General features: G+C 39.6%; 2 protein-coding genes across 5 annotated transcripts in view; both read right to left on the bottom strand.

Moving 5' to 3' along the window:
- The window catches only part of LOC148303906 (rab GTPase-binding effector protein 1-like), a 273,584-nt gene that overhangs the window by 114,206 nt on the left and 139,068 nt on the right, over positions 1 to 20,310 (bottom strand). The gene's annotated exons all lie outside the window — the stretch shown is intronic.
- LOC148303909 (uncharacterized) overlaps positions 1 to 20,310 on the bottom strand; it is a 122,448-nt gene that overhangs the window by 76,705 nt on the left and 25,433 nt on the right. For all 4 annotated transcript variants that reach the window (XR_015838414.1, XM_088269187.1, XM_088269186.1 and 1 more), the window contains 4 exons: positions 10,387 to 10,462; positions 9,567 to 9,831; positions 2,016 to 8,878; positions 560 to 1,826 (listed from right to left, as the gene is read on the bottom strand). Coding sequence is in view for 3 of the 4 variants with exons in the window: in XM_088269187.1 (XP_088125313.1) it covers positions 560 to 1,826; positions 2,016 to 8,878; positions 9,567 to 9,831; positions 10,387 to 10,440 (8,449 nt within the window). In the remaining variant the exon portion in view is untranslated. The remainder of the gene's footprint in view (positions 1 to 559; positions 1,827 to 2,015; positions 8,879 to 9,566; positions 9,832 to 10,386; positions 10,463 to 20,310) is intronic.

Raw genomic sequence — 20,310 nt, 5'->3', positions numbered from 1 at the left:
GGAAAACCACATAGTCAGTGCTTTATGTAGTGTTATGAGATAGCCACTCGGGGGGTTTTTATCCACAAAAATGAAACTATAAATACCAGGATATTTTATTTTGTATTTAAAGAGTTTACATAAATTAAAAATTATCCAGTCAAAAAAAAACAGAAGCAATCAAAAATATAAAAAAATAACTTTAATTGATAAAAACAGATAAACTTTTACAATTTATCAAAGAATTTCTAATAAATTTCAATAAAAAAGTGGCAACTGGCAAGCTCAGTTCGGTTGTTTATCTCGTGAAAAAAGTGAAAACACGCGAGCAAAGAACACTGTTCGTTCAAAAGCATTAAGTTGTTAATTATATTTAAATATTCATATTTTTATAACCAAATGACAATAAGTTCTTAAGGACATTAAGACCAAGTTCCAGTTCTAAATGAAGCAGCTTTAAACAAGGTCAGCTCAAGCGTTATGATATCAAATGCGCAGCTATGAGTTTTGAGTGTCAAATGGTACTACCGAAACGGTTTCAAGCGGGGTCTTCTGTAATATATGTTAAATGTCCTCTTACCTTCTATATTCTGGTTAGTGCCGCTGTGTTTCCTCAGAGCCTTCAGTCCGAACATGGGTCTGCCATTATCGTCGGTCGGGCCGACCCCGTAGCTGGAGGTGATGACATCCAGAGGCTTCCTCGTCGTCTTGGAAGGGCTCTGAGATCGCTTGACGGTCTTCTTATCGTCTGCCTTCTTGCTCGTAAAGCTCCTAGTTTCGCTCGTTTTTCGCAGGATGTTAGTAGTAGCCCATTCCGGTTTAGTTTCGTCCTTCCTCCTTGTTACTGTGTTAAATAGATCCTTAGCGGGAGGTTTGCTCTTGAAGTTAGAAAAGGCGTTTTGATACTCGGTTTTAGACTCGGCCGTCTCGTCTTCCCTCGGTCTCTTCCAATCCGGACTCGGACTTCTTCTGTACAATTTCTCCGTCGGACTCGGAGATCGCTTGGAAGGACTGGCACTGCGGGAGGTGGTCCTGCTGTTCTCTTTCGAAGAATATTCGCTCCTTTCGATTCGTTCCGAAGATGTTCTTCTGGAATGCGTAGAGTACGTCGTTTGGTATTCTATTTCGGCTTTGGCCTCTCTTTCCTTCTTGATGAGAGGAATGTTCGGGATTGCGTCCGGCTTCAAGTTGCTCGACACGCCTATCCTTCTCAAGTAAGCCGTAGTATACTCGGACACTTTGGAGTTCCTCACTTTCGGAGCGGTATACTTATCCGGGCTCGGTTTTCTGCCTTTGTTTTCTGGACTGACATTTCTGTAGCCGTTTTCTTTGACAGTGTGAGATTTTTTCTCAGTACGTACTCGCTCCGTCGTTTGGTGAGTCTTTTCCGGACTCGTTCGCCTTCTTCCAGGACTGTCGAACGGCATTTTCTTGTCGGGACTCTCTCGCCGTCTTCCGGGGCTTTCGGTAGGCACCCGTCGTTCGGGGCTATGCTTTCTCCGTTCCGGACTACCAGACGGAGTTCTTTTCGTCGGACTGGTGGATCTTGCCCGATCGGTTTCCGAATGTATTTTTGTATGAGCCCTGTTTTGATCAGAAGAGAACGTTTCTTTCATGTATCTCTTTCCCACATCCGAGGAGATGGTTTCGCTCTCGTGGGAAGACCTCCTGCACTCGGTCACAGTTTTGGTTTCATACTGGGACGAGACGGAAGACTTCTGAGTCGTAGTGGTTTTGTTGGAGTTCAGATGATCGTTGGTCCTTCCGGTGTTTTCCAAATTGTTACGCACTATTCTAATCTGTGACCGGATACGACGCCTTTGCTCATATCCGGTGACTTTCTCTAGCTGAAATGTGATTTTCCAAGAAAATTAATAACAAAATTTTGGCACAATTTGATTCATTCTTCGGGAGTTCTATTTTAAGTCTTCGGGTTTTAATAAAATTCATTATTCATGCATGAAAACTTGTTGTAATTTGTAGTAAAGTAACATTGACCCGAGTATAAGCAAAAATATAAACATTGTTAGGGTTACCATTTGTTCTAAGATCGTGAGGTCGTAGATGTCTTCCACGCAGGGCTGGGAATCATCCGCGCTGCTGCGTCTCCTCTCCGGATTGAACACCTGATCGATGCTCGTTCTGCGAAGCTCCACCCCGAACTTGCCGCTCCCCCGTCGAGTGCTGACAATGTCATCATTGGTGAGGACGCTCGTTTTGACTTCAGATTTCTTGGTGAAGTTGGTTTTTTCGTCGACTTTGACAGTATCCGCTTTTTCAAAAAGATGGAACGAATCTTTCTTTTGTTTATCGACAGATTGTTTAGCATTCTTTGTGGCGACATCTTGTTTGTCTTTTGTTACATTGTGACTGTTGGTTTGCTTTGCAGGTCGATCGTATGTGCAAATTGAAGAATATACCGTGACATTATTAGTTTTCACATTAGGAGTAGTTTCGTAATCACTCTCGCTGTCGACCGAAGAAGCTTCGAGCTCCGTTTTAGGTATCACGTCCGGGACAGACTCTAAAGTCGGAGATTTCTTGTACACGCCAATATCGGTAAGCTTCGCACCCTTCCTGTACGTGACATCGCTCGGTTGGATCTCGGGCTTCTGAGTGGCAATATTCTCGAAGAGGGCCTTTGCCTTTTTCACAGCTTCGCTGCTCCGGAGGGTTGTGATCGGTCTCGTGTTTATGGGAGACTTTTCCGGAGTCGCATATGGTTTATGAGTTTTTTCAGGAGTGGAGTGAGGTTTGCAGCCATATGTTTTTTCCGGAGTCTTTTGACGCAAAGACTCGACCGGTTCTGATGTCGGTTGCGATTTGACCGGCGACGAGTGTGTTTTAGGAGGACTTCCCTTTTCTGGTGTAGAATGAGGCTTGGAGACTGTTCTCTCGGGTGTCGTCTGTTTGACATATTTACTTTCCATTGAAGTTTTCCTCGCCTGCGAGGCGACCGTTTCCTTTTGGACATTCAGCTGGATAGAGTCGCAAGTGTTCTCGTATTGCTCGAATTTGCTCTTGACATCGTTTATCATTCTCGAAGCCTTGGACACGAGACCCGGTGACTTTTCGGCGGACACGACCTTTTCGGCAGTGCTGATAAATTTGTTCACTTTGTCATTGACACTCAACAAACATTCATCCGTTTTTAGCTCTTCATCAACCATGGACAGATCGGGGCGCTCCTTTTTGGGGGCTGGTTCTGTCAGCCTGATAGGTTCGGTGATTTTCTCCGCTGTGCTCAGGAAACGAGAGACTTTGTCGTTGACACTCAAAAGGCATTCGTCGTTCTCGAGGTTGCTGTCGATTTCGTGTCTGATGAAATCTTTAACGACTTTTGTGCGATTCCTATCTTCGGTTTTAGAATCGGACACATTCGCAAACTTAGTCACTTTGTCGGATACACTCAATAGACATTCATCGGACCCGTTGACCCTGTCGACCTTGCTGATTCTCGGTAATTCGATTTCATCATCTGAAAGCTCCACAATTCTATCCGATATGTCGGTCAGCATCTCGGATTCATGGATGGTTTGGTGGTGTGTTTTCTTCTTGGGAACATAATCTTCCGGCTCAGTGACCCGATCCGGAAAGCGTGGTTTTCCGGAGTCCTCGCTGGGCTTCGCGGGTCTGGGGCAAATTCTGTCTGGAGAGCTTTCTCTCGAAGATTTAGCTAGCTGAATATCCACCGTAATGTCATCGTCAGTCTTGTGACCATTGTAAGATGGTTTCGACTTGGAGATAATTGTTTTCTTTGTAACTTGCGCAGTTTTGGTTGTGATCATACGATTTGTCGTAACGTTGGTTACCTTTTGGCTGGTGTTACCGAATGATGTTACGGTCTTTGAAATGTTTATTTCTGGTTTGGACCTCATTCTTGTAGGAGATGTTTTAGCAGTTTTCATAGTTATATCACTGGTGGTTCTAGTGATTTTTGAATCCGTAGTCTTGTTATTTACCTTGGTGTCCTTGGAAGACGGAGTGAGGGATCGGTTCGCTTTGGGAAGTGGAGACTCTTGTTGTTTAGCTCGAGGTTCGATACTCTTGAGTTTGGGTTGAGCGAACTCGACCTCTTCATCCGAAGTTATTTCGATAACCTTCTTCTTATCTTTGTCAAACTTGCTCGCGATAGAGGTTATTTTCTCCGTTGTATTTCTGACGATCTTCTTAGTAGTTGTCGCGGTAACATTCTTCTTCGATGTTTGAGATTTATCATTCTTGAAGATGTCATACTTATGTGTTGTTAGAATAGTTCGAGTAGGTTCATATTTCTTGTCTCCCGTGGTTCCGGGTTTGATATTTGTTTTAGCATTTATTCCAGGTTTTGTCAAGTCTTGAGACTTTGCCGGTGCCTTTTCAACAATGATTTTTTTATGAGGTGACTGTCTAGGAGCGTTATTGACCAAAGCCGGAATCTGTTTGCTCGGTGTACCCTTTCTATCGGGACTTTGTTTATTGGACACGGTAGTCACTGAGTCAGTTCTGACTGATGTTTTATTTGTAACTGATGATACACTCGTGATGGTCGTATCACTAGATTTTCGAGTATTTTTAACAGTTTTTACATCCTTTTCTGAAATAGTTTGAAGAGTAGAATTTTCGATGGGAGATGTTTTGGTAGTTTTCATCTGAGGGGATATGGGTTTTTCTGGCGAATAGCTCCTGGGAGAAACATCTTGTAGTTCATAATTGCTTGGAGAAGCGTCTTTAGGTCTCGAAGCGGGGGAATAACTACCTGGAGATGATTCTCTAGGCCTTGAAGTATCGGGAGAATAGCCCCTTGGGGTTGAATCTCTTGGTTTTGACTTTTCTGGAGAATAGCTCCTTGGAGTTGAATCTCTTGGTATCGACTTTTCAGGAGAATAGGTCCTTGGTGCTGAATCTTTTGGTTTTGGCTTGTCAGGAGAATAGCTCCTTGGAGTTGAATCTCTTGGTTTTGACTTATCAGGAGAATAGGTCCTTGGTGCTGAATCTTTTGGTTTTGGCTTGTCAGGAGAAGTGTTCCTTGGAATTGAATCTCTTGGTTTTGACTTATCAGGGGAATAGCTCCTTGGGGTTGAATCTCTTGGTTTTGACTTATCTGGAGAGTAACTTTTGGGAGTCGAATCTCTTGGTTTTGACTTATCGGGAGAGTTACTCCTTGGAGATGAATCTTTTGGTTTTGATTTATCAGGAGAATAACTTCTGGGAGATGAATCTCTTGGTTTTGACTTATCGGGAGAGTAACTCCTTGGAGATGAATCTTTTAGTTTCGATTTGTCGGGAGAATAACTTCTGGGAGACGAATCTCTTGGTTTCGATTTATCAGGAGAATAACTTCTGGGAGATGAATCTCTTGGTTTTGACTTATCGGGAGAGTAACTCCTTGGGGATGAATCTTTTGCTTTCGATTTGTCGGGAGAATAACTTCTGGGAGACGAATCTTTTGGTTTCGATTTATCAGGAGAATAACTTCTGGGAGATGAATCTCTTGGTTTTGACTTATCGGGAGAGTAACTCCTTGGGGATGAATCTTTTGGTTTCGATTTATCAGGAGAATAACTTCTGGGAGATGAATCTCTTGGTTTTGACTTATCGGGAGAGTAACTCCTTGGGGGTGAATCTTTTGGTTTATATTTATCAGGAGAATAACTTCTGGGAGACGAATCTCTTGGTTTTGACTTGTCAGGTGAATAACTTCTGGGAGATGAATCTTTCGGTTTCAATTTATCGGGAGAATAACTTCTAGTAGTTGAATCTCTCGGTTTTGATTTATCGGGAGAATAACTCCTCGGAGATGAATCCTTAGGTTTTGACTCATCGGTTGAATACCGGTTAGGAGATGAATCCTTTGGTTTCGGTTTATCCGCAGTACGGATTTGAGGAGTTTGAGTCCGTGAGTCATTCCTTTCAGGGGATTCAGAACGGGGTGAAGAGGTTTCAATGTACTTCTCCGGACTTGTTGCTCTTGGAGATGGCGCTTCTCCGGGTATTTTGTAAATCGTATCACGAACACGATTTCCTCTTCCATAATTTGTTTCGTTTTCAATGAAAGCTCTCGAGTGATCTTGATTAATCTTGAGATTGGTGGCAGCGGTTCTAATTTCTTCATCGTCAACTGTTGTGACTTTGCCATCTTTGTCAACTTTGATCAATTCTGCGTCGACCAAATTGAGATACTGGATGTCGGAAGTTTTCTTCAGAGAGGATTTTCTTGGAACAGTAGTCTCGGCATATTCTGGTTTCCTGATTTCGGCCGACTTGACATTAGCCACCAGTTCTCTTTCGGGACTGGAGTATGGAGAACGGCTCGGAGAGCTGGCGGGCTTCAGGTCAGGCAAGTTGCCCAAAATTTCTGAGAGGTTTTTCTCAGCTCCTTCCACCAGAGTCTTCTTATCGGGCATACCGAGAATTTTGCGACACCTCTCCTCGTACGTCTCACTCCTGACAAAGGGAGCTTTTGGTTTGGTCCTTGTAGGATGATCACTCGGCGAAAGCAAATCGCCGACTTCAGAATTATCCGGAGTGAACAATTTCGGCGGTGACTCGTCTGCGTCATCAAAGAGAGACGATTTTTTCAGAGAACTCTTTCGTTTCACTTCTGCCGATTTATCGATCGAAGTCTTCTTGAGAATCGACGAGACCGTTTCTTTTTTGTACGTACCAGAATCAAAACTACCGGTCGACGCATCGATTGAACCGTCGTGATTTTTGGGTTTCCTCTTTTTAAAATCGACATCGTCTTCCGAGTCGGCACTTTCTGTCTGATCGACATTAGACACATAACGACTGTCTTTGTTGGATGTGATGTATTCGATCTCGCTGACTGATGTCGTGGGTGAGCTATCGCGGCTTTTGATGACTTTCCTGGGTAGATAGTCCTTATTAGGTTTCCTCGTAGGGCTCGGAGAGGATTGGCGATACACCGGAGGCGAGTGGCCTCGAGAGGGGCTCTTGCTCGTGGGAATCCGAGATGGACTCAAAGACGGAGATGAAGAAGGCGAAGTCGATGGCCTCTTCGGACTCGGAGTAGCTTGAGCGGGTGATCCATTTTTCGGAGAAGAACTTCGGACGGGACTGGTAGACGAAGATGGGTACTTCCTCGTTGGACTTGCGCTTGGAGATTTTCGTGTAGGACTCGCGGAAGGCATACTCCTCACGGGACTCTTGTTTGTCGGCGTCCTTGTGGGACTAGTATAAGGTGATCCGCGAGTCGGGCTCGATGGGTAACGTGGAGTAGTTTTTCGCGTCGGGCTAACAGCTGGAGAACTCTTGTCTTTGCGAGTGGAGTAAACTGTGTCTGTTTTGACCACCGTAGAGCGATCGACTGTGGAGTACTTATTAGGAGAATAACTTCTTTGAGGTGATCTGTTTTGAGGACTTTTTTCAGGCGAAGTCTCTCGCGTATTATTCGGACGTTCGTATCTTCCATTCCTGACATCGTATTGCTTGACAACGCGATCAGTGGTAGCGGATTCACGTGTCGTTTTGGTCGTGTATCTATCTGATGATGGTCTTCTTGTTGGCGAAGAGTCCGATGACTTTTTCGGACTGGGAGATCGCGTGGACTTCTCGGGAGTGTTGCTACGCAGCGAAGTGGTGCTAGTTTTGAGACTCCTATTGCTGCTTCTAGTCGGAGATCCTCCTTGAAGAGGATTTTCAGGGCTCGCCCTCAAAGACCTGGCCCACGCCTCGTGAGTGGGACTCAGGTCCACACTGACACGCTTGCTGGTGTAATCCGATTGATATGTAGTCAGATATTCTCCGGTTGATTTTTTTGTTACAATTTCTTCCACGCAGTGCTCCACTTCCGGCTTGGGGTATTCAGTTTCGAGGACTCTTTTGTCTACTCTCACCACCTCCTCTATAATTCTGTTGTTTTTATCAGCGAAGTGATCATCGATCTCAGTATTTTTAATGATTTCTACATTACGATTGTCAATAATCTTACTCGAATTGACGACGTGATCGGAAAATCTGCTCAAACTTTCGGCCTTCTCCGAAAAATTGTCCGTGTCATCAATTACATTTTGTTTCGTTGTGATAACCGTATTTTCTGAAAGGACTTTACGATTTCGTAAATCTTCAGAAGAATGAGTATCCTTGGATTCGTATTCTTTAATGTGACGCGTATCAGATACCCTGCTGGAAACTGAAACGTCCGAATCCGACACCTTACTCGAAATGGAAATATTGTCAGAATCAATTTGCTTGGTCTGTTTTTTAACAACCCTCTGAGATGAAGTAACGTTACTTCCCGTATTGACATTGCTGCCAGTTTGTTTGGTGTGATCTGATCTCGTATTCACGGATCCGGTTGTTTCGCGAGTTGTGCTTGTGACTATCGTTCCATCAGGCAGAGATCTCTTCTCGATAATAACAGTCGTATATTTATCAGGGTGTTGCACCTTCCTGGATATGAGTTCCCCGTCTGCGTACATATTTGTATCAGCAACAGTAGATGTTCTAGTAATGCTTTCGTTCACATTCTGTCTGGTATCCGCGAAGTCGTCAGAAGAGCGAATGTTTTCTCTGATGTTGGAAACATCGCTGGCTCCGCTTCCCCTCCTGAAGTCTTGGTTCGAATCGTACTTCTGTGAGTACGCTGACTTCACGACTGACGATCCGACCGAGCTCGTGGTGGACGATGTCATAACTCCGTCGTCAGTTTTGGAGACAAATTGTTCTTTAGCGACGCTTTTGGCTTGGCTCTCCGCGCTGAACATCTTGCTGTTGTCATCCTCGTGCTGCGTGACCGACTGGACGTTTTCCTTGAGGGCTGAGAAAGCGGCGTTCCCGCCGTCGATTTCTTTGGTTCCAGATTTGTGAGCTACCGTCATTTCAGAGTGTGTCTTTCCATCGTCGCTCACTTCGTTTTTGGAAACCACCGTCCATCCCGTATTGGCATTATCAGCACCTAACAACAATAAAAAAGAAAGTTAACCAACTGTATTTATACATCTAATATTAATAAGAAATAATTACATAAATATCAATTATTGCCACCAATTATAAAAAGCGACCATCAAAAAGACGTTTCTTGAACGAACGAAAACATAAGAAAGTACAAAAACTACGGGGTTTATTGAAATATCTATTTACTGTCGTTGGAACTTCGTTATGCGTAACGCAATAGGTTTCGTTTATATTGATTTGGAGCAGTTGTAACACAGTATATGAATTCGAGGCATCTGCTGTAACAAAACGAATCATACATACATCAACTTCAGGTAACACAAAGACCAATGGAGAGAAGGATGTTAAACATATAACTGAAGGACCGAAAAACGAATGTTTGGATATGGAAAAGACCAAGGTAACAGACGTGGTTCAAAGAATCGCGGAACCAAAGTGGAACTGGGCAGGTCATGTGGCACGTATGCCAAATGATAGATGGACGAAGAAGGTACTCAACTGGAGGCCTAGAACAGGAGGCAGAAGCGTGGGTAGGCCCCAGACAAGATGGTCCGATAGCATTAAGAAAATGGCGGGCCTGCACTAGAAGAGAGTCGCGTCCAATAGAGAACTGTGGAAGTCCAAGAGGGAGGGGTTTGTTCGATACTGGACACAAGTAGAAGGTTCTAGTAAGTATGGTAAGTTGGTACCTTGCAGGGAGTAGTCGTACTCCCGCGTGGGCGAGCCCGAGTCGCGGATCTCCTTGCTCTTGAGCGACTGGAAGCACTGGTCGGCGAACGAGTCCGAGTGCGCGGCGCGGCGCGCGCCTTTCTCGCCGGGCGCCGGAGCCGCGGGCGCCGGCGCGTCCTGGCCGCCGCCCTCGCCACCGTACAGCGAGCGGAGCCGCTCCTCGCGCAGCCGGTACATGTGCGCCCTTATCTCCTTCTTGCGGCCGAAGTCGTCCGTCTGTTGCCACTGTGAACATAATGACCCCATTATTTATTTCCTCTTTAATACACTCGGTTGAATGTGGTTGAAACTAAACAAAACTCACAGAATGGCATCTTTTTTATTGTAACTGCAGACAGTTGGTAGAATTCTGTATTGAATTGTTGGGTAATATATCCAAAATAAAACAAGGTTTGTTGGATTGAATTGTACATTTATTTATGTATATGTTAATACGTGACGCGTTTCGTCTCTGATAGTGACAGTGTTTCAAAAATGTCCTAAGAAGACGAAACGCGTCACGTATTAACATACACATAAATAAATGTAGAATTCAATCCAACAAACCTTGTTTAATTTTGGATATATTACCCAACAATGGCATATTTTCTTTACATTGTCTATAACATCTCTCTTTTCGCAGGCGTCATTAAATCAACTTCGTTTCGAGCTCTTTCCCTTATAATCTATATCCTAAAAATATATTTCCCTTCTAGATACAAGAATTTGGAGCGTATGATCGATTTAGACTGACTGGGGACAGAACGCCACAACACTCAAATCACAAAGAAGAATACTTACCATGCGCCGGAGAACGTCTTCATCTTGGATGAGCGAAACGTCGCCCTCCGACATGGCGGGGGGCGGGGAGGGGGTTCTGTAACAAAATAACACATCTGCATTAACAGTTTTGTTAAACAAGTGGTAATATGCTATTGTTATTGATGGGACTCTATTACAAAATAACACATCTGCATTAACAATTTTGTTAAACAAGTGCTAATATGGTATTATTATTGAGGGGACTCTAGTACAAAAAATCACATCTGCATTAACAATTTTGTTAAACAAGTGCGAATATGATATTGTTATTGAGGGGACTCCATTACAAAAATCACATCTGCATTAACAATTTTGTTAAACAAGTGCTAATGTGCTATTGTTATTGATGGGACTCTATTACAAAATAACACATCTGCATTAACAATTTTGTTAAACAAGTGCTAATATGCTTTTGTTATTGAGGGAACTCTATTACAAAATAACACATCTGCATTAACAATTTTGTTAAACAAGTGCTAATATGCTATTGTTATTGAGGGGACTCTATTACAAAATAACACATCTGCATTAACAATTTTGTTAAACAAGTGCTAATATGATATTATTATTGAGGGGACTCTATTACAAAATAACACATCTGCATTAAGTATCCGTAGGGGAATAATCCAGTGTCTAATAGAATATATAATAATAAATTGTTGAAAAATAAATTAGCTAGTCGTTACTCGGGAACATTACAACTTAATAATATGTTATTGTTCGTATCTTGAAGAGATATTCAAGAATTTTATTCAATTAAGACTATAAGTAATTTCATGCTGTGAATACTACAAGAACAGCAATTTGTAATAAGATTTACTACATTAATTTACGGTTAGAAAAGTAAATGCTAATGAGAGTTTGTTCAGAGCCTAAATAAATACAACGTATGTAGATCAAAAATAAGCATTAAAGCTACATTCGGACGGAGGTCGCGTGTGGCGCGACTCCGCGCGTAAAGTGTCCATGATATGCTGCACCAAAGAAAACTATCGCGTTTTGATCTAGACTGAACTGTAAACTATTGATTTTGACATAATATAAGAAGTTAACTGATCATTTTGTTTGTAATTTAGGATTTAGCTGTATCAACCGACATTTTTGTTTTGTTACTTTTTATCATTAATTGACAAGATAATCATATTACGGTAATATCTATTTTTATCTTCTTTTCTTCATCTTGTTGTAGACATTGTGGTCTGTTTTTATCAGGGATTAGCCTCCTGCGATGTCGATTCCCAGCTATCGACCCATCTCTTTGGTGGTCTGCCTAGGAGTCGTCTACCATGGGGTTGGGCGTACAGTGCGATGTGGGGGAGTCTGGATGGTTCCATTCTCCCCACATGCGCATACCATTGCCTTCCCCACGTAACGACATCTTCGATCTCGCATATTTTTTATGTTTTTTTTATATTTAAATATGTTTGTGAAGAAAAAACATTTTTTTATGTTCTCAGTACTAATAAGTTCCGTACACATTACACACACACAATTACAGATTAATAAGTATACTTAATAAGCGCCCTTGAGTTAGCATCTTACAAAAAAAGCATCATATTAACTTTCTAATTTTAACCATAGATATCGCGGATGAAGTTTTACTCAAATAATGCAGCTGATCTTTTTAATTGAAGCATTCGAAATTTTAGTAGCTGTCAATTAAGTGGTTGTCAATCGTGGGTAGAACGGTGAATGATACAGTGTAATAAGTGATTCCTTAAACCAACCAATGACAGGTCGTGACCCCAGATATTTCTGATATATCATAGAAATCTAAAGAGGACCAAATCAAACATTTGTAAATGAAAAAAAAGGATAATCAAAATATTGTGCTAAATAAATTATCCAAAATTACGAGTATCATCAAGCTGTTTGCACGAGGTCTTTATATGGTGATAAAACGCAATGTGTACGTGTTTTTTTTACTGCATTTAGTGGCTCGTTCAATTCAACCGATTCGAGGTGCAGTCTGAATTCGCCCTAACACGCGATAGATAATATACCCTGATAACCGTACTCGCTATATGCGTTGTTCATTTCACAGCTTTATTTGAATGTTGAAAGATCACAATCACCGGCGAAGAATGTTCAGATCAAATGGTATCTGATCACAATATTTGCATACATAGCGAAATGACTTGTTTTTCTAGATATTAGATGCATTCTTGCAATTCTGGAGACTCACAGCTGAGATAAGAAGGTAAACAAAGTAACCGTTTTAACTTTGATTATAGAAAAATACATTAGACCAATCCTCACTCTCTGTATCATATCTCTATGCAGTTAAAATGATAATTTTCGATGTTTTTTTATGACACTTACAGTCGCCTCCACAAACCGGACCAGCATAACCTATCCGACGTCACATGTGTGTTAGTAAATAAAGAACTCTTATGAGAGGTGGTATCATAGGTACATGATAAAAATAGTGAAGGACATTGGTACCATAAACCAAGCTAGGACATGAAATGCCGAACGCTCTTCTAGTGGAACGGAAGGCTTGTTGACGACAGTCTATCGTCCGGCTTCTCCTGAGGAGTTTCACGTGGTTTCCTTCCAGCAATTAGCAAATACTGACAAGTTCCTGATTAGCCAAAAATAGTTTGGTGGAGAGATAGCTGGGAGTTAATTTTTCGAGAGGAAGGACAGATTCCCAGGATCTATAGAAAGGTGACCTACTAACCACTGTCAAAAAGCGAAAAGTCACATACTTTGGCTTCATATTCCGTGGAGAAAATATGCCATTCTACAGCTTCCAGTAGAGGGAAAGGTAGAGGGCAGACGGGTCTTGGGGCATAAAAGAACATCGTGGCTACAGCACAGATACAAAAACCTTCATCAGGCTGGCCCAAGATCGCGTAAAATTTAAGGAGATGGTCGCCAACCTTCAATAAGTGTGGCATGAGAAAAATAAGAAGATAGAAAGGTGAATAAGAAGAAGATAATATCAGGTCGGGGTCTTTTAATAATTTCTGGGCCGTTGCAATATTGTTGGCCTATTGAAGTCCAATAATAGCTCCAATTGACACGGGGCACAGTTTGAATTAATTCGCATCGCCACGTCGCACAATGCGAAGAGATGACACTTTAAATAATGGAATAACGACGTATTGTGATGGCGTCGTGCACATGTCGCGAGAGCGCGACCTTGCCACAGTCAGTGTGTCACAGAACAATAAATCTGGCCGGTGTAATGGATACGGCGACTCTACTGGCTTCAAAAGAAGGTAATTAATACTCATTTTATAATAATGGGACGGAGTTTACAACTCTAAATGAAGCGAATGGAGAACTAGAACGTTTATGCGAAGAGGTACAAAAGCGAGAATACGTTTCGGTGAAATTTTGAGACTGCGGAGGCCACGGAGATCATTGGCCATCGGAAATCGTAAGAAAAGAGAGATGTCGAATAGAAAACGTGTCTGCAATGTACAATATCGTTAATGAATATAATCATTATTAGACAATTGTCTAAAGATCTGCACTGGTATATTGGTACACTGGTGTTTCATATACTGTGCACAAGTTTGAATCAACTATTCTAGATACATAACGAGTTTCATTAACTGATTTGAGAGTCACTTTGCAGTCAATCTAATTATTTTTAGTTTAAATTTTACTTGGTAAATACCACTATTGCTTAAAATTGAGGCTTTTACTCCCTCTACATTCTTCAACGTCCCAAGGACACAACTCTAAAATTTAGACTTAGTTTCACATACGGTGTTTGATAATGATGGTGAAAATATCGAAAAACGATTCACAGTAGATTTTAAGAAATTGAATCAAAAAATCTAATTCTAAAAATTAATACCTCAATATAGATGAAGAAGAATATGGAAGTCTGGTCACATAAAGGGCTTAAAACCTGTCATTAGCTGGTTTTAAGTTATCACTTTATATGCTGTGTGACATTCATCATTTTATCCATAATTGACAAACTACTCGAATTTCGAAATTTATATTTATGCTTCAATTGTGAAGATCCATTGTATGCTATGGTTAAAATTCGTGTGGTTAAAAAAAAGAAACCATCATAATATGTGTGTAAGATTCTGCCCGAATTATTTTACCGACAGAGAGACGTTATTGGCTTGTCAGCCAATGACAAGACGGAAGCCCTGTGAATGCCCAGACTTCAATATTCTTCTTCGTTTTTGTTGGGATATTATAAAAAAATGTATTTTGGTATAAATAACATCCATTAATACCTGAAAGCGACCGGGTCAGGAGTCGAAGTAATCGGCGGGTGTGCATGAGGAGATGCGTGAATGAAAAAGAGGCGAAGAATGTTTGCAAAGACAGAGTGGTATGGCGTTCTATTCTTTCTGCCAACCCCTGCGGGGAAGCGGCGTGATGGTTAGTTGTTTTTTTTAAATAGCATTTAAATGGAGCAAATTCAGAAATTGTGAAAAAAAATTGGGCACAGTCAAAATATTATGAAAAAGTCGAGTGTTTGCCCACCGACAATTATCAGAGCATTCTTTACCGAAATCTGGCGTCATCTGCGTTGGACGCTCGAGGGGAAAGTTACATATCGCGGGTATGAACGAGTATAATCGGCATGAAAACTAGAAATTGTTTCACGTTAGTGCCGAAGATGCAATCTTAATGGGCGTACGAGTATCAGAGAACATCTCAATGAATAACATCAGAGACGAACAAGCCGAGGTAAACGAACGAAGCGTTTAATTACGCGACAGTAAAAACTGTGTACCGGCGGGAGCAAAACCATCATCGAAGGCTGAAGTTATTACCGAGATGGCCATCTCTCCATTAAGTGAATCTTTTAGATCGCAGAAATCGTACCACGTCTGGCATTGCAATGTCGGTTTTAAACGGACGAGACTAACAAAGGCGAAAACACTCATCCTGTTGTAAAAATCTCTATTTTTTTAATAGATTTATATTATCCACTGACACTTCGTGATGGAATTGCATTTTTAATTTATTATTAGATTAAAAACCAATATTTTTAGCTTTTCCACTCTATTTTTTTTTCTTGAATGTTTTTCGCAGATACTTTGTGGCACATTTTATAAACTTTATAAAATAAAACAACTCTGTTTTTAACCACTTTTTTACTGGTACCATTTTCTTTAACCGGTTTCGACAAGAATCTTGTCATCATCAGGGTTAAGTACATGTTTAACTGATGATGACAAGGTTCTTGTCGGAACCGGTGGGAGAAAAAATGTACCAGTTGTTTTATTTAATAAAGTTAAAAAACCTTTTTTTGAATTTAAAGTCGTTAAAACTTGTAGGCATCGGTGTCCCCCAGAGAACTTTGTTGGGGACGCAATCAATATTGGATTAATTTAAAGTGTAATTTCAAAATACAAGTAAAAATTACATCAAACGTAATGCGTTATTAAATTTTATTACTTTATCTTGAAGTAGATATATTAAATATATTAATATCTATGAAGCAACACATAATATTATATTTAAGTTTTATACTGATATTTCGTGGTGGAACTGCATGTAAAAAATAAAATTAAAAATATACAGTTTTTTCCGCATAAATTTTATTTGACCAGTGACCGGGTTTCGTCATTATCGACATCATAAGAAAATCCATTTATCAAATCTAGTAAGAATCACGGGTATAATATACTCGCATTTTTACTAGATTTTGACAATTGAACACTTTTGTGTTTCAGTTTAAATATTAAACGTTAAAATCAAACACTGATTTTTTTAGTTTAATAAATTGTATTTTATTGCTAAAAAATAACATTTGCGACAAATGTTTCCCCTTGTTATGGCATTTTCAAACTAATGTCTTTAGTATAGGCTAAAATTAATGCGAATCTTTTTTTGCCACTGTATCGATTTGCGAAAAATTTTCTTAGAATGGAGAAAAAATGCAGAAAATCGAGGGAATTTTTTTATTACACGACAAACATTTTTGATATTTTCAGACTCCTGCCATGTTATGGCCCACATACGATCCAACGCGGAGAGGTAATCACTAATTACATACAATTTACGTTAAAAAAACGGTTCGCATCGGACGCATTCGAGCGTGCAGACGTAACAGCACCGAGGTATTAAACTTGACCATTTGCATTTAGCTGGCGAGGTGGAAGAAAGTCTTTCCAAATGCGTGCGAGTCGTCGTGTCAACTTCTTTTGCCCATTTTTTGACATCTCAACATAGATAAAGAAGAATATGGAAGTCTGGGCATTAACGAGGCTTCTTCGTCTCACCAATCTTCGTCACTAGCGAAAATTCTGGTGAACTTCCAAGAATTTGAGTAGTGTGGTTGTCAATAATGGGTAGAATTTGTGAATGTTACACGTGTGTAAAGTGATCACTTAAACCAGCCAATGACGGTCGTCAGCCCCGTAAATGCCCAGACTTCCATATTCTTCTTCATCTTTGATGAGATGTCAAAAAATAATATGAAAATTCTGGTGATTCTTGTACAACCTAAATTTCCTTTCTGCTCAATAAAAAGCAGATAACATTGCGGATATACGATAAAATATGCTTTTTTTAGTTCAACAAACTTGACAATCGATTGCTAATTTTACAAATTTAGAAAACAATGACACATTGACAATGAAAAGACAGCATTGAACACACTCAAAATGTTGTAAATAAATTATCTTGTCAAATTATAAGCTAAAATGATAAAAATAAAAATGATATTTTCTGGCGTTTCTCATGTGTGTGATTATAATCCAGAATTCGGACCTCACACACTAATAAAAGAGTTTCTGCTCAATAAAAAGCTTCTTTTCATCTCACTCATAGATGTTTCAAGTGAAGTTCTAGTGATTCAAGAATAATGTTTCAAAATTGGATCATATATATAAAACTTCCAAGAATTTGAATAGAGTGATTGTCAATCATGAGTAGAATGGGTGAATGTTACACGTGTGTATTAAGTGATCGCTGAAACCAGCCTATGACGGTCGTAACTATTTTTGGTGTGTCCAAATCATTGATCACGAATTTGGGTTTCTCTACTTTAATAAAGAACTATATGAAAGTCTTTATGTACAGGGTCATCTGGATATTCACATCTCAACATTGATGAAGAAGAATGTGGAAATCTGGGTATTTGCAGGGCTTATGACCCGTCATGGTCTGGTTGAGTGATCACTTTACTCACGTGTAACATTCATTATTCTACCCACGATTGACAACTGCGCTACTCAAATTTTTGAAACTCCTACATATGTATATCATTGATCTTATGGCACTATAAATGTGAGTTCACTAGACCCATTCATTGTTGGATTGGGAAAGCTTTTATTTAGCAGAGACCCTTTTATTTTATTTTCTTCTAAAATGTCTCACATATCCTAGGCTCTTAGAATAATATGAAGGATAGGGCAAGCAAAAAACTCGCTATTCGAAAAACAATACAAAATAAATCGCATCACCGCAATGTGTTAAAAAAATTGTTAATTTAAAACGTTTTTTTTTTCAATTTCAATTTCAATTTTTCAATTTATTTATTTCAATTAATATATACATTACAAACTATAAAAAATTTAAATCGTATACATTAAAATAAAATATATGCAAGAACTATTGCTAAAGGTGTAGAAGAATCCCGCTTCGGAAAACTCCTTCATACACGTGGAACAGATCAATATCCAATGAAATAAATATTGTTTGACATAGCGGTAGCTCTTCCTACAGGCATAACCATCGGCAGGTTGGTCCTGTGTGTAGGAATGTGAAACAATCTATGCCGACGCTGTCTTAGGTAACTAACGTTAGAAAATCGAGAGCTGTTTTTATTTTAAACGTTGATGGAGTACACATACAAGTGGGGAAACGCAGCGAGAATGCAGGGCTGAGATAAGTAGCATGGATAAAAGTGAGAAAGGTGTGTTCAGATGTTATGGGCTGCAGAACGGATGAACCAGATTTACCGATAAAGCCGTGATCAACTACAGATCAACTACACTAAAATACCCGAATGTTTACAAGTGGAACAAAAGGCGTGCTTGTATGATGAAACATAACACATAAGGGACAGAAAAAAAGTTTTTTTTCTTCATAAATTGTCTACATTTATTTAAAACAACAATTATAAAACGTATTTTTAAAAAATAGCAGAGACCCACCAAGCCACCTTGTGTGTCTTGTCGGTGGAGTTCTTTTTACATACGTTTTTTATTGTTTTTATCTATTTTAAACTAATATACACACAAAAAAGAGAGATTTTTTAAATAATACATATACATAACTATTTTACAATTTTCATAGAATTAACTCTTTATCATTTACCAATTCCTTTATTTTGCCTTTGTTCCCTATTTTATTTTGATCTCTAACCTCCGTCGGCAACAAATTAAAAATGTTCGGAACGATATATTGAAGTGTTTCCCATATTTATTGTTATTTCTTGGGACTATCAAACCTTCGTTGTATGTAAATCGTGTATCATACGAGTAGTTGTACACTAGAAGATTTCGACATTTTTGTCTAATATTTTTTGTCTTTCGATATTTAAGTCTGTTGAAACACCTAAATATTGTACATGTAACAAAAAAATTCCACCTTCGTAGTGTAATGGTCAGCAAGTTCGGCTACCGCTCTGGAGGCCACGGGTTTAATTCCCAGGGGAGGTAGATATAAATAAAATAGATTTTTTGACTCTAATATTTATTCAATATTACCCTGGATTGGTACCTAAAACGGGGGGCTGAACGCCTTTCTTGTATGTGTTAACGATCAAGATAACACTGCGTTTATATGATGTAGTGCCCTATACACCATCGGGGTGCGGAAGGGTTTGAAGAAGAGAAGAATAAAAAAATTAAGGATTTCAGCTCTACCAAGTTCACTTTTTGATATATGGTAAATACTTAAATTGATTTTTTGACAGTTGAGAACTTTGAATAGGAGGGCTAAGTGAATAGATAGGACATTTTAGGACTCTCAAGTGCGGCAGGAGGAAGCACATATCTGTTTGATTTACTGCCCCGAGATAACAATGTGGAGTCCCTCAAGGAATTCGGAGTGCTTCGAGTGACTGAACAATACAAACATCGGTAAAGGTCCACGACCTCTGGATACACCTGGAACAACCATTCATAAAATATTTTAGGGTAAAAAAATACTATCATCAGCTAAACTATTTTGAAAGCGTTGATCATGATAAAGATTCAGAGACGAGTGATATTGTACATGTTAGTTTAAACCTACTTTTTGAAAGTAGTTCAAAAGTTTAAAGAAATATCTACTTATGGATCTTCCTCGCAAAAGTGTTTTCTTATAGTGACACTAGCTGTACCTGGCCACACGTTGCTGTGCCACAGTCTGGTTAAATGGAAAGGAAATATTAAGTTAATCTGGTTTAAATGTTAAACATAAAGTAAGTCATGTAAGTAAATCTGGCTTAAATCTTAAATCTACGAATTTGCTTCAATGGTGAAAGTATAAAATCTAGCACAAAAATTAGATTTGAAGAACCAATTCGGGACTAATTTCAATGTACTTTAGTACAGAACTATCGTAAAATGTACGATGGTAAGAAAAACTCACATTTTACCAAAAACATTTAAAAAATAAGTGTAACGTGGTTATTAGAACTTTATATAAAATACGAACATAAAATATCCGTAAAAATTTAGATACACGCTAGTTGTCGCTACATTCTTTACATGTGTAGGCTCTGTGCTTCCCAAAGATTGGATGTCCATGGTAAATTTCACGAATGTCCCGTGATCTAGGATTGAATGAAAATAAACCTTGCAAAAGTATATCGCGGGTATACTGGCAAAAAACGTCAACTCTAATATCCCTATTTCAATAATCCTTGTTCTTTAAAACTTTTTACCCTGCATAAAATACCCGCTATTAAACTTAAAGCTAAATCCACTTTTAAAACTACATAAATATGACATTTCAAACTACTTAGTTTATTTTTCCAAA

Source organism: Brachycentrus maculatus, unplaced genomic scaffold, assembly GCF_059751285.1.
Source record: "Brachycentrus maculatus isolate JH-2025_06_01 unplaced genomic scaffold, ASM5975128v1 h1tg000340l, whole genome shotgun sequence".
Taxonomy (NCBI): domain Eukaryota; kingdom Metazoa; phylum Arthropoda; class Insecta; order Trichoptera; family Brachycentridae; genus Brachycentrus; species Brachycentrus maculatus.
The sequence above is the reverse complement of the archived record's forward strand: the minus strand, read 5'-3'. Positions and strand labels throughout refer to the sequence as shown.